The sequence below is a fragment of the Lissotriton vulgaris genome, chromosome 5, assembly GCF_964263255.1.
Source record: "Lissotriton vulgaris chromosome 5, aLisVul1.2, whole genome shotgun sequence".
Classification (NCBI taxonomy): Eukaryota; Metazoa; Chordata; class Amphibia; order Caudata; family Salamandridae; genus Lissotriton; species Lissotriton vulgaris.
This window is the reverse complement of record NC_141693.1, coordinates 1,675,307,562-1,675,334,526: the sequence shown is the minus strand read 5'-3', so window position 1 is coordinate 1,675,334,526 and position 26,965 is coordinate 1,675,307,562. Positions and strand designations below refer to the sequence as shown.

The 26,965-nt window shown below is 43.0% G+C and overlaps 1 protein-coding gene across 1 annotated transcript in view; it reads right to left on the bottom strand.

Moving 5' to 3' along the window:
- Positions 1–26,965, bottom strand: part of LOC147716934 (parathyroid hormone/parathyroid hormone-related peptide receptor-like) — a 296,895-nt gene that overhangs the window by 61,324 nt on the left and 208,606 nt on the right. Inside the window, exons 7-9 of the mRNA XM_086919829.1 lie at positions 12,937–13,090; positions 10,082–10,142; positions 2,799–2,865 (exon numbers count right to left, since the gene is read on the bottom strand). Of these exons, the coding sequence (XP_086775955.1) occupies positions 2,799–2,865; positions 10,082–10,142; positions 12,937–13,090 (282 nt within the window). The remainder of the gene's footprint in view (positions 1–2,798; positions 2,866–10,081; positions 10,143–12,936; positions 13,091–26,965) is intronic.

Here is a 26,965-nt window from a genome sequence, read left to right as displayed (position 1 = left end):
CGATTGGTGCCAAAATTACCGATATCTCATTGTGGTGGTATACCCTTTCTCACGCTGGATCGAAGCTGGACCATGCGTCCACTGCGATGCCAAAGCAGCAGCCACATTCCTACTCCGTGACGTCATATCCACACTTCAGCTTGCCTTATAGTTCTCATCGGGAAGGCTTGTTTCTAGGCACTAGAATTTTATGACAAATGTACTCTATGATTTTGGATATCTAGCCGTTTTCCATTATTCCTTTTTAATAGATACTCCTTTCAGCTTGTCTTGCAACATTTATCCGCATTTTGTCGTCCAGTGCTTGCCCCCGACAGAGTGAAGTCGGGCTTTCTTAAATGGCTTTTTACTTAATAGCATGAAATGATATGCATTTATTGCTTTGCTAAAAATACGCATTTATTGGTCCACTTGTGAAATAATAATAAACGTGCCACTTCAACATGATTTTTCGTCAGCTCATCTCATTGTTCCTTGTTTCTCAGTAAAGTGTTGTGCCGGTGGCCTGTGACTCACAATTGACGTGACCACACCAAAAAGGGGGTTCAGGTCCCCTTTATCAGAATGTCTTGGTCCCCAGTTGAAAAAACGCTCCCCTTACACTGCTCTCTGGTCGGGCCCCACTTACTGGTGTCCGTAGGTGCCCTTTGTCAGCCTCTGTCCCTCGTGGCGCCGACGCCGATGCCCGGGACTCGCCCCTGTCAGTCCGGGCCCGAGGCCTCGGTCTGGTGCTTCTGCGGTAGGCCTTCTCCATCGCGGGGACCGGGCCGCCCGGTCCCGACGTCACCCCCGCTTCCGGCGGTGTCAGGCCAACAGCCCATGGCTGGCGCGGTGCGTCTCCCCCTTCGCGGGGCACTGTCAGGGATTTCCAGTCGCCCACTCCGTCCGAGCGGCCTCTCTGCTGGTGCTCCGGCCGGCGCCCCCCATCTGTCGGGCCTGCCCCTCAGGACCAGGCCCCCGTCTCGGGTCTCTCCTGTCTCTCGGCATCTCGTCGCTCTGTCCCCGGGGTCTCAGCCGCACCTCGCCACCCTGTTGGGCTTACTGGACGTCCCGGACCCCCGCCAGTCCGGATGTCCTCAGGGCGCGCTCCTCGCGTCTTTGACGGGGACTTTCAGGGCACCGCCATCTTGAGGCCGCCTCCGCCTGTCTCCAGTGGGCCGCAGTTCACCGTCGGATCTCGGGGATCTGTGGACCCTCCGCAGCGGCGCCACCCTCACCACGACAGTACGGGACATTCCAGTCACCCGTGGCGGCATTTAGGGGACCTCTGGATGGTTTTAAAGCACATCGGATCAATGTGGCTCGCCGGAGCTTCGCTGTCGTGCGACTTATTCGGCCATGCTGTTGGCCACGCCCCCCTGTTTGAAGTACTTTTATAGTCAGACCCACTCACATGCTCATTTTTCAACAAGAAAATAATTATGTACATTTTATAACAATTCTGCTTAGCAAAATAAGAATATGTAGATAGTGAGACTCATTCTTGCCTCCTGATTTAAAAGAAATTTGTAAAGAATTAATTTTCTATCTTAATTAAGAGATTTCCAGAGGGGTACTGGTGTACTAATTGGCAGATAACCAAAACTGCAATTGGTTTGCTACATTCAAGTTAACTATAAAAAACTAGGTGGGTAGCAAACAAAAGTGTGCGCCTTTCTACGAGTTTCAAAACTTTCGGGACATATTTGAAAATATTATATTTTGTGTTTTTTGTGTCAAGAGCAAATTTGGTGTAGGGTATTAGTCGTTATCTTACAAAAATCAACTTCTCAAGCTTCAAAGTTTAAAAACTTGTCCACTAAGTTAGGGTTGGTCTACAATTGGGACTCTCTAATCTAGCCTTTTAAAACTACAAAATCTTCCCATAGAAACAATATTTTACTTAAGTGTTCCTCCAAGCCAATCTGCTCTGCATCAAAAACTCTTATAACCTCCCAATTACATTGGTGGGGACTTTTGTGCTGAGAGAACAACTGTTGTCTCTGCACCAAAATCCTGCAATTATGACTTTTTACCCGTTGTACTTCTTCAACTTGGAGTTACCAGGTGCCTTACTAGGCAATTTTTCCTAATGTTATCATAAGAAAGCTGCAATTTTCCACCTGTTATGAGCAGGTGGAAAGTGTCAGCATGAGTGCTGAGGGGGGGTATAAGGAGGATTGGGGAGCAGAGGTGCTGTGCACATTTGTGCCTGCCCAGGGGAATTGGAACTAACGCTGCTGCCTGCAGCCTCTGCCATGCAAGACCTGATGTATCTGGGCCCAGGGTTTTCAGATCTGATCATTTCAGTCCTGGACACACTTGAAATCTGAACACTCTTGAAATAGCTATTTGCGGTATTTCATTCATAGTTATTGCTGCGGGTGAAATACCTCAACTTGTAATGAGAGCCTAGATATATATCTTGGACATTGACGTATCTGTTGTCAACCAAGCCACTTACTTGGCCATTTCACAGCTAAATTCTAATTTTTTGTGCACTTTTCTCTGATGCTTTCCTTTTTGAAGACTGCCCTAGGCATCGACAGTTCTGCAGACTGTTGACAACATCTATTTTTAAGTAACCTAACTTCTGCCTACTACTATGGACTGCTTATAAAAGCCAAGCACCAAGGTACTACAATTTACACTGTGATCTTATAAATCCATCAGTCACTCATTAAATTTACTTGGTCAAACATATGAATTGCAAAAGCAAAATTCTTGCCATAAAGTTCTAATTGATGTGGATGAGTTCCTCTGCACGAGCTATGCAACAAAGAAAATCTGTCCCACCGACCTCAGTCTTTTCAACTTACCACAATAGCTACCAGAATGGGGGTTTGATAAATCCACTTCATTTTCCCAGCACTAAGGTCCCAGCATCTAAAATATAATGAAAAAAACCCAGAGATGGGGCATAATTTGACAATAATGTTATAGACATTAGTGATGTTCGATTGAAAATAAGCACACGTCAGAGCCTTCTAAGTCAATCGCATCACAGACATTGCCTCCTGGGGCCAATCAGAACCCTCAAATGACTAAGCACTATGTAAATTCACTCACTCCTCATAATTCATTAGAAGTATACATCTAGCAGAAAACCCTTCTGGTCATGCCCAAGGGTCCCTGCTAATGATTGCTACAAAGAGGTATTCAGAGGGAAGCTACAATGGGTCCGGTCAGTGTAGTCAGCAGAATTTCATCACATTTAAGTTTAAGATATTGTTGGTGCATACTATCAGTGGGTAGTGCCAGGTGCCTCTTTGAACCACTCACTGTTGCTATATCAAGTTGCCTCTACTTACCTATATAGCGTATACATAAAAAACTAAATATTATTGGGAAAGTCTCTAGTTTACGATTACCTACCATTAATCTCACCAACATCCTCTGTCCCTAACTCAACATTCACCATACTCCATCAATCATTCCTCGTACTACCTCTTGTATCATTATCTTTAATGAGTCCATTATTCTTTGTTGTTCTTTAATACTCCATCGATTGTCCATGCTTATCCATTATCCTCTAATTTTACCCATTTTCTCATAAACTCATACGCTCTTCCACCATGCTTCATCATCTATTTATTCTCCACCTTTCATCATCTACAACTTCATTTGTCATTGAGCAATTGTAGTCTTTCATTCTCCATCATCCTTCCTACATCTTCTTTCAGTACAGGTTTCTATTCTGTTTCCTCAATTTAACATCATCAATCTACTTTTCTACATAATTTGACATTTAATATCCTCTTTTTACCATCCACCTTGTACCTTCAATGCTTCTTTCACAGTCCTTTGTCATTAATTCTACAGCATCTATCACTTTCATGATGGTAGTCAGTATTTCCACCTTAACTCTGGATCACTCAGCCTCAATGGTCCTCCATCATTCATCTTTTGTTCTTCAATACTACATCCCATAATCACTGTCTGCCATCCATTGTTAGTGAACTTTCACCATAAGCTTATATTCGAGTTGTTATAAAACACATGACATTGAATCCTTCATTCTCTGTGTTTTATCATTCATTTCCCATATGTCATCGCCTACTCTTTATCATGACCTTATGTGCTGTAATCTTCACCCGCTTTGGTCATTAACTGAATACCATTGTTTTACTTTGCCACTCCATCATCTCTTTTCAATTCTTCAGCTATTATATTATTTCTAATGTTATTTTTAACTCCATATAAAGCATGTCACTGTCTGCACTTCTATACCGTTCTCCCCCCATGTTTCATTCTCAAATCTTTGAGCTACCTGATTTACCTTTCAAATTCAATCATCAACCCCTTATATTTAATCATTAATCTTTCAAACACCATCACTCATCTTTCATCCTTCATTACACACCTGCTATACTCTCCCGCCTATCCTTCATCCTCCATCCCTCATAATTTATTCTTCATTTTTTATCTATCATAATCCCTAAATAATCACCCTCCATCACCAAACCTTCATACTCAATTGGTTGTTCATATTAACTATCTCTCAAACACTATTTTGCATTATCCATAATCCATCACACCCTTGATACTCCATCTCGCTTTGCATTCCCCATCATCCATTCTGCATCCTACATCACACAGTATTCATCCTGCATCACCCACACTGATTCTTCATTACCCATATTCATTCTCCATTACCAATCATTCACACTTCATCATGGATTCATCATCCTTCATTTCTCATCATTCATCCTCTGTCACCCCCATATTTCATCTCTTTTGCTTCATTAGCCATTATTACCCTCATCCATTCTTCAGTTTACGTCTTTCAAAATCCATCTTTCATCCTCTGTCACCCAACGTTTAACTCCATCGCCCATCAGTCCTCATCCATCACCTCCTTGGAGCCTTCATCATCCATACTTCATCCTCTGTCAACCACTTTTCAACCTTCATTGCCCATCTTTTGTTCCCTTTGAACTATCCTGCACCCTTCATGCTCGACTTCACATCTTTCATACATATCCACCCATTGTCAATTTTCATACCCCCTTCTAAAATGGTACATTCTTCTTCATCCACCTTTCATATACATCACTGTTCTTTAATTGTCATCACCCATTTTTCATTCTCCATAGCCCAGCCTTCATCCTCCACTCTTCATACTCAATCAACCATGCTTCACTCGTCATTACCCACCTTCCATCCATTAACCATGTACCATGCTCCTTGCCCTACTTTTCATTCTGTTTCATAAACCCCTTTTTCATCTTCTATCATCCATCCATTACCTTCAATCTTCCACCCTCAACCCTTCTTCAACTTTCATCATACATCTGTTATCTTCAGTTACCCATCCTTAACTCTACATCATTCATTATTAACCCTCGTTTCCCCTGTTTTACCCATCTTTCACATTCCGGCATCCATACTTCATTTTTTATTCATAATCCACCTTTCAATTTTATCATTCATTCGTTATCCTTCATCATCCATCCTTCACCCATCATTCATTTTTCTTAAGCCATACTTCACCATCTGTCATCCTTGCTCTAACTTCCATCACCCATCTTGCATCTCCATTTTCCATCTCCCTAATGTTTCCGTCACCTTTTATTCTAAATGGTAATCTTCCAACATCCATTCTCTAGATTCAATACCTACCTTGTACATCCTTCATGGTCCACCTTTTGTTATGAACCCGCTACATCCATCGTCCAGCTATATAATTCACCATTAATAATGTACCTCCATCCTCACCAACATCATTGTACCTCTATCAATCCTGTCATCCTTTCTCTCCCCGTCTCAACTGCTTCAGTGATGCTCCTTTAACATTCACCTCTATACGTTTTCATCTTCCTGCATTTGTAAAGTGAATATTTGGCCTGAAAGTCGACAGAAGCCTACAGCATTCAGTGTAGTGTCATCTGCAATACTTTTTGATGCATACAAAATTCAAATTTAAATGCAGTCAAATCTCAAGCGACAAATATACACTTTCCCATTAAACTGTTAAAAGACAGAGTCATGTTGATATATTTTAGATTAATTTTCAGTCTATCTGGCCAGTTTTTCAAACAGTAACACAAGCCTCAACTCGACTATTAAATTAAGTTTAGGATTCCGTTGATGAGCTGGTGTTGATGATTTGACACGGTCTCTCTCATACATTAGAGTGGGAGGTCTGGCAGTGGAGTGGATTGGCTCTGTCCTTGACAACAGAGGACAAGTCGTCTCGATGGCACCTTATTTTTCTGCAACAAGACTCTTAACTTGCAAGTACCTGAGGGCTCATGTTTGAGCTCGACTTTATTCAATATCTTTATGTCCGCATTTGCTTCACTGGTTCATTTAATATTAAGATAATTTCCTATCCAGATGTTCTTTTGACAGTGGTGCCTAGAATTAAGCGTTCAAGGAGAGGCGGCTCCTCCTTTTCCTTTTTGGCTTCTCAAGCCTGGAATTGGCCCCCATTTAATCTTCGTGACATTCAAAATGAATCAGAGTCCAAGTAACTTTTAAAATATTTTTGTTTACCTCACCTTGAGCACTTTGGTTAGCATGATACCTAGGTCCCTAGCGCTGGGACGCTCTTTGAGTAATTGTGCGATCAACAAATCCTTTTTCATTCATTTATTTATTCATTCAGCTGAGCCACAGAGCTCTGACAAGCAAATGTCCATCGTATATCAATCCTAAGAAGAGTCTTAGCACCAATCCAATTACATTTAGTTTTCATGTATTCCTCGAGTGAGTGTCACCTGGTCCACAGTGGCTTACAAGGGATTTTCCCACTTATTGTCGACTATAGAAGTTCTGCATATGGCTCTCTATAGCCTGTCCACTGAGCAATGTCTTGGATTGTTGAATACTCCGGTTCCTAGTTCTCTGGGCAGATGAAGTCCAGAAGAGAAGTGTGTAATCTAAGTGCATACAATATCTGTTAGAATTGGGGCTCTCTAGTTGGCACAGGCAGGTACTTGTGACAAATAGGGACCCTCTCCTCTAGCCAGGATAAGGGGATTACACTCCTAAAATAACCCCTGCTCACCCCCTTGGTAGCTTAGCACGAGCAGCAAGGCTTTATTTCAGAGGCGTTGTAAGTTAAGCATTCGTGACCACATACAGTAACCCAGTGACAACACTACAAATGGACACCACACAAGGTTTTATATCAAAAATAAGTATATTTTATTTAGAGTTACCACAAGACCAATAAGCAACAAAAAGAATCCACAGTACTATTAGATTTCAAGAGTTCTGGTTAAAAAGGCTTAAATCAAGGTTCTGTGCGAGTCGGTAGCCCAGACGGGCTACAGCATTGTTGAAAATAACACAGAGTCTAGCAAATCCAGCAGACCGCGTCGGGACGGGCCCACTCCAATGTCGACAGACTCAGTCACAGTACCTTTTACTTGAGGCGGCCGGCATGGATGTGCGAGCCAGTTCCGGTGATCGCCGCGGTGCAGAAAGGAAGTGTTGCAGGACGTATAGTCCCTTGATGCGGTGCAAGCAGCGGGCTGTTGACAGAGTAGGTGGATCCAAGGCATGCGTTGCAGGGCGAGACAGTGCTTCTTTGCGGTGCTTGCAGCTTGCGGTGCGGCGACAGAGCCGGAGTTCGGGAGCTGGCATCGATCCATCCGGACAGCGGTGCGAGTTGGGTGGTGCGTCGCGAAGCATGCGAGGCGGTGCCCAACTACGGTGCGGTCACAGGACTCGGAGTCCGCAGCAGGGAGCGCTTCGTTCAGACCAGTACGATTCAGTGTAGTGAGGCGTTGCACATTGATGTGTCCACCAGTCGTGGTACAGGCTACGGCTCGGTGACGGCATTAGGACGGAGTCGTGAGTGCAGAGCTTGCGTTGTTCGAGGCGGACATTGCTTGATGCCGTGCCTACAAGACACCGGGCCGGTCATGAGAGTCCGTCACAGCTCCCTACCTCTGTAGCCACTTGTTTCCAGCAGCAATTCACAAAGGCTGGTGAAGTCCACTGGTCCTGGGACTTCGGTCAGGGGGCAAGCTCTCTTCCAAGCCCTTGGAGATCTTTGCACAAGTTGAAAGAAAAGTCCACAAAGTTCTTTCTCCTCTCTTTGGCAGTCAAGCAACCACTGCAGGCCAATCCCCCAAGCAGCACTTCAGCTTGGGAATAGTCTCTCCTCAGCTTCTTCAGGTTCCTTCTCCCCAGCAGAGGTTTTGTCTTGTAAGTCCAGAAGTGATCTAATTTCATGGGATCAATACTTATACCCCAAATCCTTTGTTCTCTGAGGGAAGAGGGGCCTGTGCCCAGTTCAAGCCAATTCTGAAGCACTCTGTTTACCAGACTTCTCCTTTCCTTTCCTTTCACAGAGCAGGGCAGGCACATCAGACGCAACACAGGAGGTGGAGCCAGCATTGTGGAAGGCAATTACAGTCCTCGAGCACTTTGTTGACAGTCTTCCTTCTCTTCTTTCAGTGTGCAGGGCAGAGACATCAGACGCACCACAGGAGGTGGAGCCAGCATTGTAAAGGGAAGGCCCAGCCCTATTCAGGTCGAAGGTGCAACTCCTCCCTCCCTTCTAGATGCAGATCTCCCTAATCACCACCAGGCTACCCCAGCCTGTCTCTTGGAATCCCCCAGCCCCTGTCACTCACAAAACCAGACAAAGGAATGCACAACCTCGCAGAGGCAGGCTCAAATGGTTAGGCAAGCAAATACCTACTTTCTAAAAGTGGTACTTTCAAACACAGAATACTAAAATAAACTTCACTAAAAGATGTATTTTATTATTCTGTGTTTGCAAGTACCACTTTTAGAAAGTCCAGGCATACTAAACTCGAATTTCTACCATGGTCTCTGAGTCTGCTAGGATTATAAACATGTAATAATCTGGCAGCCCATTTTGGCCTATGGAGAACAGGTAGCCTTCCAATAGTGAAAAACGAAAATGGCTGTAATTCACTATTTGGACATGCCACACACATCAGGGTTTGTCCTACCTTACACCTACAATGGGCCCTGTCCTTGGGCCTACCATAGGGGTGACTAATATGAAGTCAAGGGAAGGTTTAGGGACTGGCAAGTGGTGCATTTGCCTAGTCCGCATGACAGTATGGCAGACCTTAGACACGTTTTACAAGGCCGCTTCCGTGGGTGGCACAACCAGTGCTGCAAGCCCACTAGCAGCAGCATTTGGATTTACACGCCCTGTGCACACTCAGTGCAGTGTACTATGGTCTGTTAAGTAAACCAAACATCCAATCATGGAACCACTAATCAATATATCAATTTACAGTAGGGAGCACTCACACTGTGGCACTGGATAGCAGTGGCACAGTGCCCAAAGCATCTAACACCAGCAAAAACACCTGAGGCAACAGCAAAAAAATGGAAGGGAGACCCACGCAAATGGTGCCAGGTCTAACAATATCCTAACAGAAAGCATAGTAAGAAAGGCAGACTCCATCAGGATTTCCTTCTTGAAATGTAACACTACATTTTGCTGCTCCTCAGATCTGACCCAAGGGGTCAACAATGCATAGAGGTCTGGAAAATATGCAGCTTCATTTAGTAAAACCCTACAAAAGCCCTTCTGCTTCAGTCTAATGAAAACAAGCTTGGGTGTAGAAATATTCTGGGGAGAGGAGTCCTCCCAATCCTGGGCCTCATCCCACTGTGCTGAAGTCCCGACTATCAAATTTCCAGAATATCATAGCCAAAATATTGAAGACTAAAAAATTGAGTCTGTAAGGAAATTCAGGAAGATATAGATTTTGTATTCCTAAGTCTGCATCTACGTAGGTTGAATATATATATATATATGTATTGTCACAGTACATATTTGTGGTGTGGATATTTGTGCAGGCTAAAACTAAAGCTGTAAGCACAGTAAACACCTATATGTAATCTGAAACTGGAAGCAAACACTGTGTGTACCTCATTTCAAATATAATTTGGCACTTGCAATGAGGCAGTTTGAACTACAAGATGATTGCACTTGGTATCTTCCCATTATAATATAGCATAACATAACATGACTTAACGTAAGGATAAGAATAGGGCTCAGGTATTGTTGGAGGAGTATGGATTTCTTTAGAGGAGCAATGATGTACTGTAGGATTTGTTGTCACCTGCCAAGTAAAACAGTATTGTAGTAAATACGTACTGTGTGTCTGCCAAGGATGCCCTCACACTGGCCCACACCGACACAAACACAGCTGGAACACCTGGACAGAAGGAAGGAAGCAGGCCCGATTAAAATAGAAATAAATAACAGTGCAGGGGAAATGCTTCAGTGATTACAGACGGTGTTCTAGGTCCTGCTTAATGGTGAACCCACCTCTTTCTTTCTTTACTTTGAGTTATTCCTACCAAGCATCACCTTCTTGCTTTCTTTTTGTTAACTCATTCTGTCCTCTTTTGCTTCTTCATTTTTCCTTTCAGTTCAAAGAACAAGAGCTACTGTTGAGAGTAGGAGGAGATGTGCATACAAAGGAAATATCCTAGACTGGATCTCCTCCTACCTTCAAATCATGTCCAGCATTATGTGACTCCATCCTTTCTTGTCACTTCCTTTCACCGCCAACTGTGGTGTAACTCAAAGTTTGCTCATCATCCTATTCCTGTTTAATCTCTACCTCAACCTAGTACCAGACATCATCAAATCTTTCAACGTAATCTGCTACAACTATGCCGATGATACACACATCCTAAAATTGTAAAAACTAGGTTAGAGTCAACAGGACTTTACAGTTGCCCCAGAGCCTATTATGAATGGATGCTGAGTAACCACCTTCTACTTAACTCTTCCAAAACCAAGATGCGCGCCTGTGTAGAAAGAAAGAACTGTGAACAATCATGTGGCCCAAGAATTTCACCTCCCGTATAAAGTAAAAAAGAAGAGAGTGGCCTTGAGCTTAACCCTTTCCTGATCCTTCAAATGAACTAAGCAGCCGGTTGCCCCTTCTTCACCACACAAACTCTTCAATGCATGTGACCTCATCCACACTTCACTCAGAAGAATCCTTGTCATGCCCCAACTTGGCTTGTAAATGGGGTTTACCTATGGCATTTACTGGTGGTCTTCTGAAACCTTCGAGAATCAAAACGCTCCAGTCACTTCACTGACTCCCTTTGGCCAGATGATCCACCTACAAGACACTCACATCAATCCAAGGCTAGGGCCAATTGTTCATCTCAGTAAAGTTCAAAGGATAATCACAGAATAGAAAACACATTATAGACTAGCTCCTCGGCTGATCGTCCTTCTCCCCAACAAAAAGCAACACATTAGTGGAACGTAATTTATGCAGGCTGCAAAACTTTGAAAATTCCCTCCCTGCAGAGACAAGACAGAACCAAGATCGCTTCAATTCAGGCAGGAAGTCACAAACTGGCTCAATACTAGTGATGCCAATAGCCAATAAACCAAATTCTATTTTTCAGAAGTAAATTATGGATATCAGATGATTTGGAACACATCCAACAAAAAACTGGAACCTATTCCAATTCAAGGATGGTAGGCAGTGCCACACACAAAACTATGTCTCACTATACTTCATTTCACTCCAAGCATTAGCACAGCTAAGCAGTGTCAGCAACACAAGCAAGTGTGATGTGCTGTTTATTATGCACATCAGCAAAACACTGCTCACATAGGTGACTCTTATAACATACACCTGTCAAACCATTGTTGAATTCAAACCTATAAATAAATGATTAGCAACCATAACTCAGTCCTTTTTCTCACCTTATTCTCTCCAATATTCGCTCAAGTGCAATGATTGTTGTTCGGATTAGTGTATCATCATGGTCATCAGGCACAACACCAAAATGCTTCCCGCATAAACAACACCGCAACTCAACATTCTTTCATCAATCATTTTCATCCTTAAATGAGCATTGGCACCTCGTCAGAGAATGAAGCACAGTTTAAATCCAACTAAAGCATTAAATACTATGCATGGTTCTTCCCTCTCCTATCATTCCTTGGTTCGTCCTTTATTTTTTCCATCCTCCAGCTACCAACCAATCTCCCTCCTCTCCCACAGCATTCCTTTTTCTGCCTTACCGTCTCTTCTTGCAATTTCATTTCTTTATTCCTATACACCTCCTTTACTCAAAGCCTCTGTCTTTTGTTTATCCCGTCATCCCTCCCTCATTAGTTTCTCTTTGTACTTTATCTGAGGTTATGAATCCCTTCTGTATCTTTTCTACATTAAAACTTTTCTTTTTCTCTTCATTTGAACTTTCCCTCCCTTATCTTTACTCGCCCCATTTTTATCTCCCTTTGACATTATCCATTTGTTTTTTCTTCACCCTTTCATTATCCACTCACTCACTTCTAAATCTTCCTGTTCTTCTGGCGAGCCACCCCACTTACATTAAAATAAACCCTCCAACTAAAACATCTAGTTCTGTTGGCTGACATACCTTCATGTTAGGTTGACACAAGCCATAGACGCCAGGCAAGGCACATATACTACAGAGTAAGGCAAACTACCCACAGTGATACACTGCCTACCCTATCCAGTACAGGGCTACTTTTATCACAACCGCAAGGGCAGACGTAGATACACAGTCGTCAATATTATCTGGGAATGTTTTTAAGGACTTTCTTAACAGCGTTCCAGGCTCTCCTTAGACAAGGGTCTTATGAGTTCCAGAATGTAATTGGTTGTTTTCTGTTGCTTGTGGAAACATGTATTTCCCTGTGAAATTCTTCTATTTGAATTGAAAAAACATACAAACTGGAATATAATTAAATTACAATTCCCTCATTAGTTTCAAACTCCTATACAAATACATAGCAGTTTGGGTTAATACACTTTCCGGTGTAATGAGCCAGCTTCCTAATTTCTTAGTACACTTTCTTGAACAGTTTAAATATAAGACATGGACAGGAGATGCAAAGGGATCTTGGGTTCTAGTTGGTGCCTCCCAAGCAGATTCTGGCGAGCATGACGCTGCAGTGGTAGGATAAGCGCCCTTCCTACTCTTCTGCTCCCACGTGCTACTTACCCCAGCCAATGATAGTCAGAGCCCAGAAGTAGTTCTTGTCTGATAGGAAAACCATGAATATGAGGCTGTGTAGGTAGAGCCCTTCCACCAGAATCCAATAGTGGTTGGTCGCCAAGAAGTAGAGGAACAAGGTCACAGCCAATTTGCACCCCACCTGAGGTGAAACAATACATTAAAAGGAGGTTAATCGAGGCTCTGGCACATACATTATAATTAGATTAGTGGAGGCTGTGCCACATGTTTCATCATCTTACCTGTTTTGCAACTTGAGGGTCAAACCCATTTTAATGTAGATCTCTCACCTCCAGCAGAATCAATAGTAGATAATTTTTTTTATTTGCATGCACCGCTCTTGGCTGCCAGCTTTGTATGATGGTTTCCTCCAACATGATTACATGTATTTACTTTGATGTCTTCCTTGTGGCCAACTCAGATCATGCATGGACTTGCATTGCTTTGGAAAGACTCCCTGGCTTACTGCAGTACCTGATCTATAAAATTCAGCGATACACTGTGACAAATGTCTTATGCTAGCATTCCTCTCTAAGGCACAGATATTGGGTGTGCTTTAAATAGTCCCCCTACCAGGCCATCACCAAGCACAGTCCCTCTGGTTTTCAAAGATTATAACCAATAATACCCTCCTTACGCAACTAACCATGATTTATGCTACACATTTATATTAAAGAAAAGTCTACTGCCCTTAACATTCATCACTGGTAAATTTATTTACAATGGTGTTAGTGTGCCTTTCATAAAAAGAAAGCACAGACAATAAGCCTGCATAATTATACATAAACACAAGCACATGCTCAAATATTTTGTTTATTTAAATGGCTCTTTAATAGTTTTACATTTTAAAATAGTCATTATTACAGTATCATCTTGCCACGTCTACCAGTTCACCAATATGATACAAAGCTTGATCAACGTTTTTAACCACCGATCAGTAATAAACAAAACATTCCCTAGAGTACTTATGTTGCACTTTGCTTATGATGTACTAAACATTTTGGAGCAATAACCGGATCACAACGCTTACAATGGTATCCGCATTTGAGTGATGTGTTGACCCGCTCATGAAAATCCCATTATTATTACACTCTTTTATCAGGTGTCTAACCTCGTAATTGGCTCTCTTCCTATCATCCACCTTTCACATCCACAGTCACATATAATACTGCATGCTTCATTCATCCGTGATGTCTTTCTTTGTGTCTGTACATCAGATTTAACCTCAAAAGCTAATGGAATTGTGTCCATACATCTGCTGAATCCCCCTGCCATTATTCCTAAATTGAATGAGGAGTACAACCAATCTGCCAAGGAGCACTTACATCTTGCAACCACTTCTTAACATCTGGTACCCACATCATTTCCACCCAAGCACAACATTTTTCTTGGTGGTTGTGATTGCTACGTCAACAAATCATGAAAGACATGTTTCAAGGTTTTTGTTCTCTTCATTTGACTCGATGAGCATTGCAAAAGGCAGAGAGCTACAGTTCTACTCCAATTTATTTCATGAGTCCATGAACTTCCTCCCAGTACTGTTGTATTATGGAACATTCCCATCCCATTTGATAAAAGTTCGTTTGCGCCTCCTGACATCTTGGCCAGAAGTTGGGGACACCTGGGTGCATTCTAGGGATCCTTAATGTGGATAAGATTGGTTAAATAAATAAGCAGAGTAAATTTAAATCAATGATTCCTCATCACCTTTTTTCTGTAGTCCAATATTTTTACCCAGTCCTTGTCCATAATCTCCTTTCCCAGTTTCTGCTCCCATTTCTCTTTCAACTGTGGTGTGTATTGCTGAATACAAGACCTTATTCCTGAAAGGAATGGACGTGTTACTACAGATACAGCATTCCCCAAGTTCTGTGTCAATAGACGGTCATCACTGTGAAGTATCAGGGTGCCTAGATTATTAATGCATCAGATTCCCACTTGAGAGGTTGGTGTTGTGTTGCTCTAGACTATTTCAGCTCTGTATGGTGTGCACTAGGAGTAGCCATGACATTTCCCAATTGACCTGTAATCCGGAAATTGCACCAAAAGGCTGTAATATTTCCATTATATCAGGCAGACTTGATTTACGGTCATCTGCTTAGAGCAAGATTATGTGTGTGTCTCATGGAAAGCATATTTCCTATTCCTGAACCCTTCCTAAATAAAACACAGGCCAGTAGCTTCATTGCAAGTGCCTCTTTTAATCGATCCTTGCTGCAAACATGTCTGACTGCCCTGTTAGGATCCTTGCCACTGGTTCCATATACAGTAACTTGCTCCATCTCAGTACTGCAAACAAGAATGGCCAAAGCAACGTATCAAAGGCCTCAATATCTAAGGAGCCTCATGGCCAGTGCTTGGGGCTAGTACAGAAAATAGTCTTTTAATATTTATATGTGTGTTATATCCAGGGATAAAGCAATGTCGGTCCAGGTGTACCAGATCTCGAATAAGCTATAATCTTTCCAAGTATCTTAAACTCTGAGATTAATAGGAATAGTAGTCTTCAGAACTTAACAGTCAGCGGGTCTCTTCCTGCTTTAGGTAATTGTGCCCCCCATTGTGTTCTGTAGGATATCCTTGCCAAATGCATTATTATACATAGCTAATAGTTTTGTGGCTAACTTTAATTTATCGGTCTAGTAAAATTTGGGGTGGTGCTCGTCAGTCCCTGGCCTTTTGTACTTAGCTAACTGGTCTATGGCTACAGTTATTTTCATTATAGCCAAAGGACTTCTAGGTTGTTGCTCTGAATTGTCGTTAAATGGGGTGTGAGTCGCTCTTGTAAGTAACAACCAACCAATGAGTTCTTCTTCCGGTTCATGGGGTATCGAGTAGAATATTACATATGCCACTAAGGCCCTGTTGATTTCCTTTTGTGTATGCAAAACATCACCCGTCTTAGACCTAGTAGCACATATGGGTTTTCTTTCCGCATCTGTGTGTATTAACCATGCCAGCAGGCCTCCTATTCTATCTCCCTCATTCTGCTTTCTGGACACGTATTCTTTATAATTTAACCCCCCCTTCCACAATCTCTCTACCAACAAAGAGTATTCTTTTTCCATTTCAATTCTTCTTATGACATCTTGGATCCGTTACTGCTTTCATGTCCAAGTAACATTCTTCGTCTTCTAGTGTGTGTATTTTCTGAGTGATAGTTTAATGTCATAGATGATTTTAAGCACACAACCCTAATGACAGCCTTAAAGACGCCCCACTCAATTGTTGTCTCCCCTACTGTGCCCTCATTTTCAACAAAGTAGTGATCTATATGTTCCTCAACCAAGGATGGTAAGGATGCCTCTAGTAGTGCCTCCACTTTTAAGAACCATTTAAGCACCACAGGGCGGATCCTGCCTGTGTAATTTATATCTGCAGTAGGTTGTGATCTGACTCTTTTTGGCCAAGGTCTAATGGATTTAATCTCCATCCTCCATCCTCCTCCTCATACTTTCCAGAAACCTATAAACTCTTGTGATGGGTTCCACCTATCTTTATTGATATCTGAAACTGTATTATAGTCACCCCCTTCTCTTGGCACTTCATGGATTCTTGCCAACATTGGATTCAATGAGTCAAAGAATTGAACCTGATTGGCGTTTAGTGCCTAAATGCTTGCCGAAGTCCTCGCCATCTAATTTTCCCTCTCATATAGTGAATCTCACTGCTTTGTCTGTGTACTTCTGACACAAGCATCCTTGTGGGAATCAACAACACCAGTGAGCCCCATTGAGTATGCTGAATATGTGAAGCCCACCAGTGTCCATGTTATCTCCTGTGCAGGTTCTCCATTTCCGCCCTGGTGAAACAGTTCTCCTATAAACATGCATTATGTATCTGCCTATGTTTCAGTTATGATAACACCTCTTTGGCACCTGGTCGAGGCCCCATGCCCCTCATATTTGAGGCAGTACAGCTGTAAGTGTTGCACATGTTATTCATGTGTGTCTAGCAGCCAATGAACCTGCTCTTTTCAAGAGTCTGGCATGCTTCTAAAGTGATACCCTCGTTTTATCCGAAACACTGACACAATATCGAGGTACAAAAATATTGTGACAAAAATATTGAAGTCAAGAATATCGACTTCCTATCTACATCACTGTAAGTACAAAAATATTGAGAAACAAAATATTGTCAAAAATATCGTTGTTGAAAATATCGTTTTTTTAATGTTAAAAAAATGATGTAAAATGAAGTAAACAATACATATAATTAAATGAAACATAGTTAAAAATATTCTAAAATCTTTAAAAATGATAACTAATATATATAGGGCCTGATTCCGATATCGCTGGTAAAGCCCTGAGGCCGACTCACGCCCGTAGAGCTTTCCGACTGACTCGTGCTCCTGGGCTCCTAGCGACAGAGTATGATCGCTACAGCGCTGACGGACTCGGGTCGCTCGGAGCCCCATTGATATCTATGGGAGCCTGGTGAACATTGCATACATATGCTCCTATAGACAAAAAAAGCAAGTTTCAGACAAAGGCGCCCCCTGTCGCGGGGATGCCTCCTTCCCACCTGCACCGTGCATGCATGTGTAGGGGGGACCATTGGGACCCCCACAGTGATCGAGTCGTTGGACCGCCACAGTCTGCTTCCGGGAGCTTTTTCGAGTCAGAGGGTCCAAGTCGATCCGGCTGCTCGACACGAGCATCATACTTAGTTGTTCGGGTGTCGGACCCATTGAGCAGTACGCGCCGATAAAGTTGGAGTCGTCCGGACGGTGTCGCTGACGGGTACGAGTCTGTCAGAGCGCGAGGTGATCCTCTCATCGTACTTCCTCGCTCTTAAAGCAATAGGAGTCGTCCGGAAATCGCACATACGAGATGGAATCGCTCCTGACGGATGACGTCAGGAGCCCCTCCGAGCGAGATTGGAATAGGGTCCTTAATGTAAAAATAAATTAAACATATACATATAAAATAAATATATATACTTACTTAATAACATTCATAAATAATTATTTTAATAACTTATACATTGGTAACAACATTTGATAAATTATAAATACATATATATACACATGCAACAATATTATAAATAAAAATATAACAATATATATAACAAATTAAAAATTACAATATTTTTAATCTTTTTTAAATAAATTATACACTACATTAACTAAAACAGTAGAGAACATATTGGATAGCGGAGGGAATACAATTACTATTCCAATTCCAAAGAGTGCAACAGTAGGGAAAGTGTTGGATAGCGTAGGGGTAAAAATTACTATTCCCACTTCAGTCAGTGGAACAGTAGGGAAAATGTTGGATAGCGTAGGGGTAAAAATGCTATTCCCACTCCAGAGAGTGCAATAGTAGGGAAAGTGTTGGATAGCAATAGGGTTAAAATTACTATTCCCACTCCAGAGAGTGCAACAGTATGGAAAGTGTTAGATAGGGAAAGGGTTAAAATTACTACTGCCACTCCAGAGAGTGCAACAGTAGGGAAAGTGTTGGATAGCGTAAGGGTTAAAATTAATATTCCAACTCCAGAGAGTGCAACAGTAGGGAAAGTGTTGGATAGCGAAGGGGTAAAAATTACCATTCCCACTCCAGTGAAGGCAACAGTAGAGAAAGTGTTGGATAGCCTAGGGGTTAAAAATACTATTCCCACTCCAGACAGTGCAACACTAGGGAAAGTGTTAGATAGTGTAGGGGTATAAATTACTTTTTCCTCTCCAGTGAGTGCAACAGTAGGGAAAGTGTTGGATAGCGAAGAGGTAAAAATTACTATTCCCACTCCAGTGAATGCAACAGTAGGGAAAGTGTTGGATAGCCTAGGGGTTAAAATTACTATTCCCACTCCAGAGAGTGCAACAGTAGGGAAAGTGTTGGATAGCGTAGGGGTCAAAATTACTACTCCCCCTCCAGTGAGTGCAACAGTAGGGACAGTGTTGGATATCATAGGGGTAAAAATTACTATTCCAACTCCAGAGAGTGCAACAGTAGGGAAAGTGTTGGATAGCGTAGGGGTCAAAATTACTACTCCCCCTCCAGTGAGTGCAACAGTAGGGACAGTGTTGGATATCATAGGGGTAAAAATTACTATTCCAACTCCAGAGAGTGCAACAGTAGGGAAAGTGTTGGATAGCGTAGGGGTAAAAATTACGATTCCCACCCCAGAGAGTATTACTGTTGGGAAAGTGTTGGATAGACAAGGGTTACAATTTACATGCTTATCAATTACATATTTTTTAATTAAATAACAAATTAATAATAAGTTAACAAAAAAGTTATTATGAATACCAATAAATTAAAATTAATAATTACTTTAGTAACATTACATAACTTTCCACCCTATTCCCCAATAAACCCACAACCCACTCCTTAAATAAATGAACACAAGTAATATAATAAACAATTAATCAATTAATAAAAATGTATGACCAATTATTAATTATTTTCTATAAATTAATTATGAATATCATTAAATAATAATTATTAGTTAATGTATTATAATCAGGGTTCCCGGTTTTATGGTATTTATTTTTTGGCCATTTCCATCTGTATTTATCCATATTTATTTTTGGGCCCCTTTATCTGTATTTATCCATATTTATTTTGTGTTTTACAAAGAAATAAAGTTGTAAAACTGCACATTTCTGTATCTATTTAACTGATAGATGCGCACTCTTACTTTGAGGTCTGTTGTGTTTTATCTATTTAAGCTGCTAAATATTACGTAACAATACATCCACTGGTAAATACTAGCATAATACCATAAATGTATGTTGACATATGCAGTTATTTAAAGAAATTTCATCCTGTTCTTAAATTTCCCATGCTGCCCATCTGCTTAGTTGCTGGCTTATAATTCATGAAAGACAGCTCGTAGAATAACTTAAAAGAAGCACAAGTTTCTGTATTTATCCACTTTTAACCCCTTGTGTGCTCCCGTTGGCCGTTGGCCGACGGGAGCACTACCTCTCTAGTGCTGCCGTCGGCCAACGACCAACAGAGCCCCGCCCACCTAATAGAGCGCTCGCACTGCGGTTGAATAACTGCCGCGGTTAAGGCGTTAAAAATAAATGCAGACAGAAAACACATTGTTTTCTGTCTGTTTTTTCATGTAATAATCAATAAAAACGGAAAACAGGAAGCCTTAATTATAATTAATTTGCTTCCCACCCTATTCCCCTACAAACCCACAACCCGCTCCCAAAAAAATGAACACAATATAATTATCAATTAATAAAAATTAATTACCAATTAATAATTAATTAACAATAAATTAATTAACAATATCACAAAATAAAAATTAATAATGTCTTAATTATAATAAATTACTTCCCACCGTATTCCCCTATAAACCCACAGCCAGCTCCTAAACTAAATTAACACAATTAATATAATTATCAATTAATCAATTGATAACAATTAATTAACAATTAACAATTATTAACAATAAATAATTATCAATACCAAAAAATAAAAATTTGTATTTACTTTATTATAATTAAATTACTTCCCACCCTTTTTCCACTATAGACCCACAACCCACTACGGTACTAAAACGCACAATTTACTTGAAATTTTTTTACTAACTTCTAAAAATGTAATACATATATTTTAAAATAAATACAAAACATAACATAAAATGTGGAGCACATACATATAAAATAATATAAACACCGATATTATTAACAACAATATTTTTGCAAACAATATTACTAACTTCGATATTAACAAAAACGATATTTCTTACCTTAAGGTCGATATTCTGGTCACCGATATTCTTGATGTCGATATTCTGTCCCTCCGATACTTATAACTCTATATTTCTGTGGGTCGAAAAAAAAAAACCTCGATATTAAGTCTGTGCACCGTTTTATCCCAGTCAATCAGACCGATCAATGTGTGGCTTATGCACACCTGTGACCAAATTCACTTGCTAAAGTGCTTTTGACACAGGTTTTCCTATTGATACTTGCAGTGTGTACTTCAGCTGATTTGTTGCCATTCCCCAAGGCTGAAGCTCGTGTAACTATATCCCTATGTCAGATCACCAATAGCTTTTATTTCCAGTTGAAGGTTGTGGGGTGCATATGATGCACTCAGTTGAGTACTGCTGCCTGGGCCTCCCCTCCCCCCAGCAAAACTCAAACTAAATCTGGAATGTCTAACACTTCTGTTTCCATCCCATCCCAAATGTACCAGTCACACATCGTGTCTCCATCTGTGATGCCATGGGAGGCAAGGAGAGTCAGTATATTTGTTCATCGAGCTGGCGTTGTCCCAATCTTTATCATGCAGTGTGCTCTGAATTCAGGGGAGTTATCATTGGGCCACGCTCCATTATACCTGATGTGGAGGCTCTTCCAAGTTTTCGTCTTTATTCATAGTGCAGTGGTCAGAGTCCGATGCCAATGCCAATTCATGCCAATCTCTGTATTTTGAAATGTCTTCCACAAGTCATGTTTTTTTTTTCGCCATTTGTTTCTTGATCGATCAGACCAAAGATTTCTTTCTCTTTCCTTCATCTTTTCTGTAGGGTTTGCTTTCTTGATGTGCTTTCCCACCAGTGTCCATCTTAGGCATCCCAGCACTCTTCATCCAAGTCCATGCTTTGTCCAGTGAAGTGGAAAAAGTGTGACGCTCCAACACTGTAATCTGCAATTTTGCTGGGTACCAAAGAGCATGTTGGACTTCATGTTTCTGTAGCACTTGTTTAATGTCCATAAAGGATCACCTCTGACATTGTACCTGGGTAGTGTAACCTGGAAAGATATGCAATTTCTTATTTTCCATGTTCCCAAGTTATTTGCAGTATGTGATCAGGGTCTGAACATTGAGGAACCTGGTCACCATAGGTCTGGGAGGCACTCCAGGCACCAGTGGGCATCCCCTCATGCAATGTGGCAATTCCACCAATAACAATTGCGGGGGGGGGGTCCCTCTCATAGATATTGTCAAGCAGCTATTTATAGAATACTCACCCGCCTGCATTTTCTGCACTGCTGCATAGAAACCTCAAGACCACAGTTAGCTCTTTTACATTTGCCTGCAGGTCACACACAGTGGGGCAAAGAGAATGGATTTATTCTCAGTCAGTCTGCGAGCTTCTTGTGATTGCTGTAAGTATAGGTCTATTGCGACAGGGTTTATTCTCGAATGTAGTTTCTGTATTCTGGATAGGTTGTAGGATGGCTTAACATTTTTCAATGTGTCACTTCAGGGTAATCTCCACTGTCTTTTTTTTTTTTTTTTGTAAATCTGTTTATTGCACAAGAAAGCAATCCAATTATTACATACATATGCAACAGCGGGAAAGAAAAAAGAAAATCATACAATAACCGAAGAAAAAGTAGCCATCAACGTACAAAGAATGAGTCAAGTCGGTAAAACTGCGAGCACAGTCGAGCAGATCAATCAGCCCAAGAAACAGCTTCTATCGGGTCTAGCAGAGCCCTACCAGGAAATCGCCACTGCCTTTCGTACCCCCCCAATCTGGGGACCGTTAAAGTCAAAACAATGGGAGAGTGGTCGGACAGGGTGCGAGGCAACGTGGAAAGGCCATCCACCCAGCCCGCAATTCCCGGGGAGAGGAGCCAATAATCGATTCTAGTGCTTGTATTGTGGAAGCCAGAGTGATGCGTGTAATCGGGTGTGTGGTGGTGCAGTCTAGCCTCTATGTCCACTAGGGAAAAGTGGGAGCAAATTTCCTCCAGCACTGCGCGGGCCCTGGGTTTGCTGTCAGGAGAGGGAGAAGTACTGTCCCTGTCAGGATTCATTAATATGTTAAAGTCTCCCCCCAGAACCAACAAATCAATGTCTGAGTGAAGCAGCGTCATATGCAGGTCCTGGAAAAAGGCCGGGAATCCACATTGGGGCCGTAGACTCCCACCAGTGCGATCTTATATCCAAACAGCACTCCCATTATAAGCACATATCTGCCCTCCTCATCGGTTTTGCTGCCGGTCATTACAAATGGGACACGTTTGTGTACAATAATTGCTACACCCCTAGCGTATCTACTATAACAGGAAAACACTCTGTGCGACCCCCAACCCCTGGCCACTGAGACCACGTCCGACTGCACCAAATGAGTCTCTTGCAAAAAGTGGATATCCACCCCATGTCGCGCCACATAGGCCAGCACCTATCCTGGCCATAACTCCACAGTAAAGATATTCTTCAGCAAGTGTGCATACGACAGTCTACTCCAATGATACTCGCAACTACTCACTAACATGTATGACAACTGAAACAAAATATATCCCAACTAGCACCCAGCACCCAGCCTCCCAGAATCCCCCGAGAGGCAATCCCCAGACAATTGCTGAACAATAGTGCAATTTACAAAAATTAGTGACCGTTCAAAGAAACAATATTGCTGCAAAAAAAATATGTTAAAGCCCCAGAAAATATAAACAACAAGGCCTGTGCCATCGGGGGTAGCAACGCCACTCCAGGCGGGCGTCCCAACAAGCGGTTTCCGAACAGGAGACCAGTCAATAAACGTTGGAAGGACCACATCCAATAAACAGTATTACGAGAAGGGTGCAAAAATTAGTTAACGCTGAGCGGTCAGCCCTGGCCAGTTTCAGCAAAAAGGTCAGCACTGGATTGTGTGTCGTTACGAGGTGGAGTATTCGGCGCGGAACCAGAAGCTGCCGATGAGCCCTGCTTCTTGTAGCCATGGCAAAAATCTTGCGCTTCAGCAGGAGAGTCAAAAATGCGGAATCTGCCGTTCACATCCACCTTCAACCTAGCTGGGTACAACATACCGTATTTCAGTCCTATGTTCCGGAGGGTGGATTTAACTCCGTTATACTTGCGACGTGCCTCCTGGACCATCAGTGTGAAATCAGGGAAAAAGGACAGCTTGCTGCCTTGCCACTGTATTTCCCCAGCCTCACGTGCCGCACGTAACACTGCGTCGCGGTCGCGGAAGTTCATGATTCTGGCGATAATGGGTCGTGGTAGTTGGCCAGGGCGAGGTTTAGGCCCCAGAGACCTGTGTGCACGCTCAACAACAAAGCCCGCAGTGAAGGTGTCTCTGCCAAATAGTTCGATTAGAAGAGTTTCAACAAAGGTGTCGAACCGGCCCGTGGCCGTCGTCTCCGCCACGCCAAGAATGCGAATGCTATTGCTCCAACTACGCGCTTCCAAGTCTTCATTTTTGATGGGCACGTCTTTAAGTATTTTCTCAACCCGCTCCAGTCTCTTAAGCGACTTCGAGGAGCCATCTCTATGTCCGATATCCTTGATTCAGCCACATCGAGCCTTCTGTCATGGGCCTGCACCTTGGAGCCCATGTCCGCTAGTTTTTGCTCTAGGCTGTCGAAGCAGGTGTCAAGTGCTTTGAAGCCGGCACGCATTTCACCCATAATGGTGGCGACCAGAGCCGCGGCGTCCCCCAAGTCTGTCGAGTTGGAAGCTCCGGCTGCCGAACCAGGTGGAGGGTCCGTAGCAAGAAGGGGGGTCTTATCGAAGCTAAGCTTCCTCTGGTTAGGGTCTCTCTTCCCCATCTCCACGGTAGTCCCGAGGGTGTAATTGAGTTGGAAGAGACGGTGCGGTAGCTCGTTAATGGGGGAGAGCAGCAGAGTAACACCAAGCTCCAGACAGTTCCACAAACAGGTAGTCCTCGGCGTCCGACTGTGAATTGCGCTCAGTCGAGGTGAATAAGAACCAGGTCAGCCTCTCGTGCGGAGAGTTATGGCGTCGGGCTGAAGCAGGGGCCCAGTTCCGAGTTGCAGCATGGGCCTAGTTACAAGTACGAAGTGCACCCACAGTATTCAGTGGAGCGGGGAGTGGCCCTCTCCTGTCGCTTAGAGCAGGAGGAATGGAGGGATTCGAAGATCTCCACGAGTGCATCCGGGCGGGGCTGCCGAATATCACTTAGCAGCGCCCCCCGGCCACCCAGCCGCCGCACTCCCCCACCCCCGTCGTCCCTCCGCGAGAGTCCCCGTCCGCCGCCCAGCACCCGGCACAGGCCCGCAAATCGAGGCACCCCCTAGGCCAGTGGGCCGAGATCGCACCGGGAACCGGCAGCCCAGGAGCTCGAAGCTGATGGGCAGCGCGCGAGAAACCCCGCAGGAGACGTTCGAAAGGGCGCACTCACCAGTGATCCGGCGCAGTTAGAGAAGATGGCGCTGAGGTCCGAAGGCCCTGCTTCTCCTCCACCGTGCACACTCTGCAGGCCGCTCCCGCGCTCTCTCAAGTCACCCAGATGGTCGGGCGACATCAGTGCTCGGATCCGCAAGGATGTGGGGAACAGGAGTGGCGGATTACATCTCAGTCGCCGCCGTCAGGAGCCCGCATGGAGGAGCTTCACGGAAAGGTGGCCATTCCGATCGCCGCTGCGGCCACGCCCCCAATCTCCACTGTCTTTAGCATAGCCTCTGCATTTGTAATCCCTTTCACGAGTGGGTCAGTGAACTGTTCTGCAGACTGCACAATTAAGGTGTGAGAAATTGGGTTGTTGGATGAGGTGGTGAAACCCCACTCAAACAACAGCCACAGTCCTTGTCAGGGGCGACTGCTAAAAGTCACAAAATTAACCTGTGCTTAACCCTCTAGTAGCTTGGCACAAAAGCAGTCAGGCTTACCTTAGAAGCAATGTGTAAAGTATGTATGAAGCACTTAAACAGTAATAAAGTAAAAAAACGCAAGAAAAATCTCTTACTAATTTGGAAAAATACAGTAAACTTTTATATCTCTATCTGGGTATACGCTGGACTTGCATGTCACTGTATTTGCTGGTATTTCTCAATTCTTAATTTTATCAATAACATAATTGATACACAAAAAGAAATGTATAAGGCAGCAGGGATGGGGTACCCTGATTCCCTAGAATCAGGACCCAGAGTGCGGTTCCAAAGGGACAAGACAACACCCCCAACTCCGCCCGAGGTCAAGTTTTGAATTATTATAATTTTTTTTTTTGCTACATTGCATCCTCTGAATCTTTTTTCAAGACCTGATGGAGCCAGCAAGGCCCTACATTCCCACTGGACTCCAGCGGATTTGGGAAACAATTTTTGTGTCAACCAGGCGATTGGCGCAGGGCATGGTCACGCACAGCCAGTCTCTCACCAAACCCTGCTAAACAGAGCCTTAACCCTATACAAACGTATTTACAATAGGCCAGTCCCACACTAAACGCTACTAGCAGAGCCTAGGCTCTGACAGAGATCTTCATGGCAAGGCCAATCCCTCCTCCTGCCTAACTACGCACAGCGTTGTAGTCACTTATTGGGCAACCAAGTCTTTCTTCAGTAAAAATAGCAGTTTTGTGTCTTTTTCTGTCCGGACATGCATAGTACATATTCTGCCTTTAGGACTTGATAGGCCTGCCAGAGGTGTGACTTACACACATGTCCAGAGGAAGTGGTGGCTTTACCATTGCTTTCAATGGCAAAGTTGGCCTAGCAGTGCACAATGGCTCTACCAGTCTGCTTTGGCAGACTGGGGGACTCGTTTTACTTGGGGGACTTCCAGGTTGGGACAATCAGTGCTGCAAGCCCTGGGGTACCTCATCGCAGAAATTTGCTGCTATTACAAGAGGTGAACATTCTTATTAAGAGATTGGAATATTTCCTATCAGATAAGTGGCTCTCAAAGATCTCTAAGAATGCTGCAGACGCAATCAGTCAGACGTCATAATTGCCTGACATGTGGCTAACTCTGCAAAGCAAGCTACTGCAGACCCTGGTCTGTCAGGGACACTTTAGATTTCTCAACAGACCAGTTTGTCCCCTGTGAGAAGACTCCTTCTGACCCTGATGTTAGATTGTTGCCCATGCATCTTGCGGTAGTAACTGCCACAACAAGAAGATGACATAAGACAGGACTGAATGCTGTAAGCATTTGTGAAATATGTGGAAATTGAATACTATGAAGAAGTGAGCAATTGTAGAGTCAGCTCAATTTTTATTTTTACACAAACTTCATTAATATGCCATTTATGTCCACATTCTCTCCAATATAAATCTCATTCAATAAGGTCAAATCGGTATGGCCTAACTTGGATATCCACCAGGCATCTCCTAAAATGTTTTGGAGCG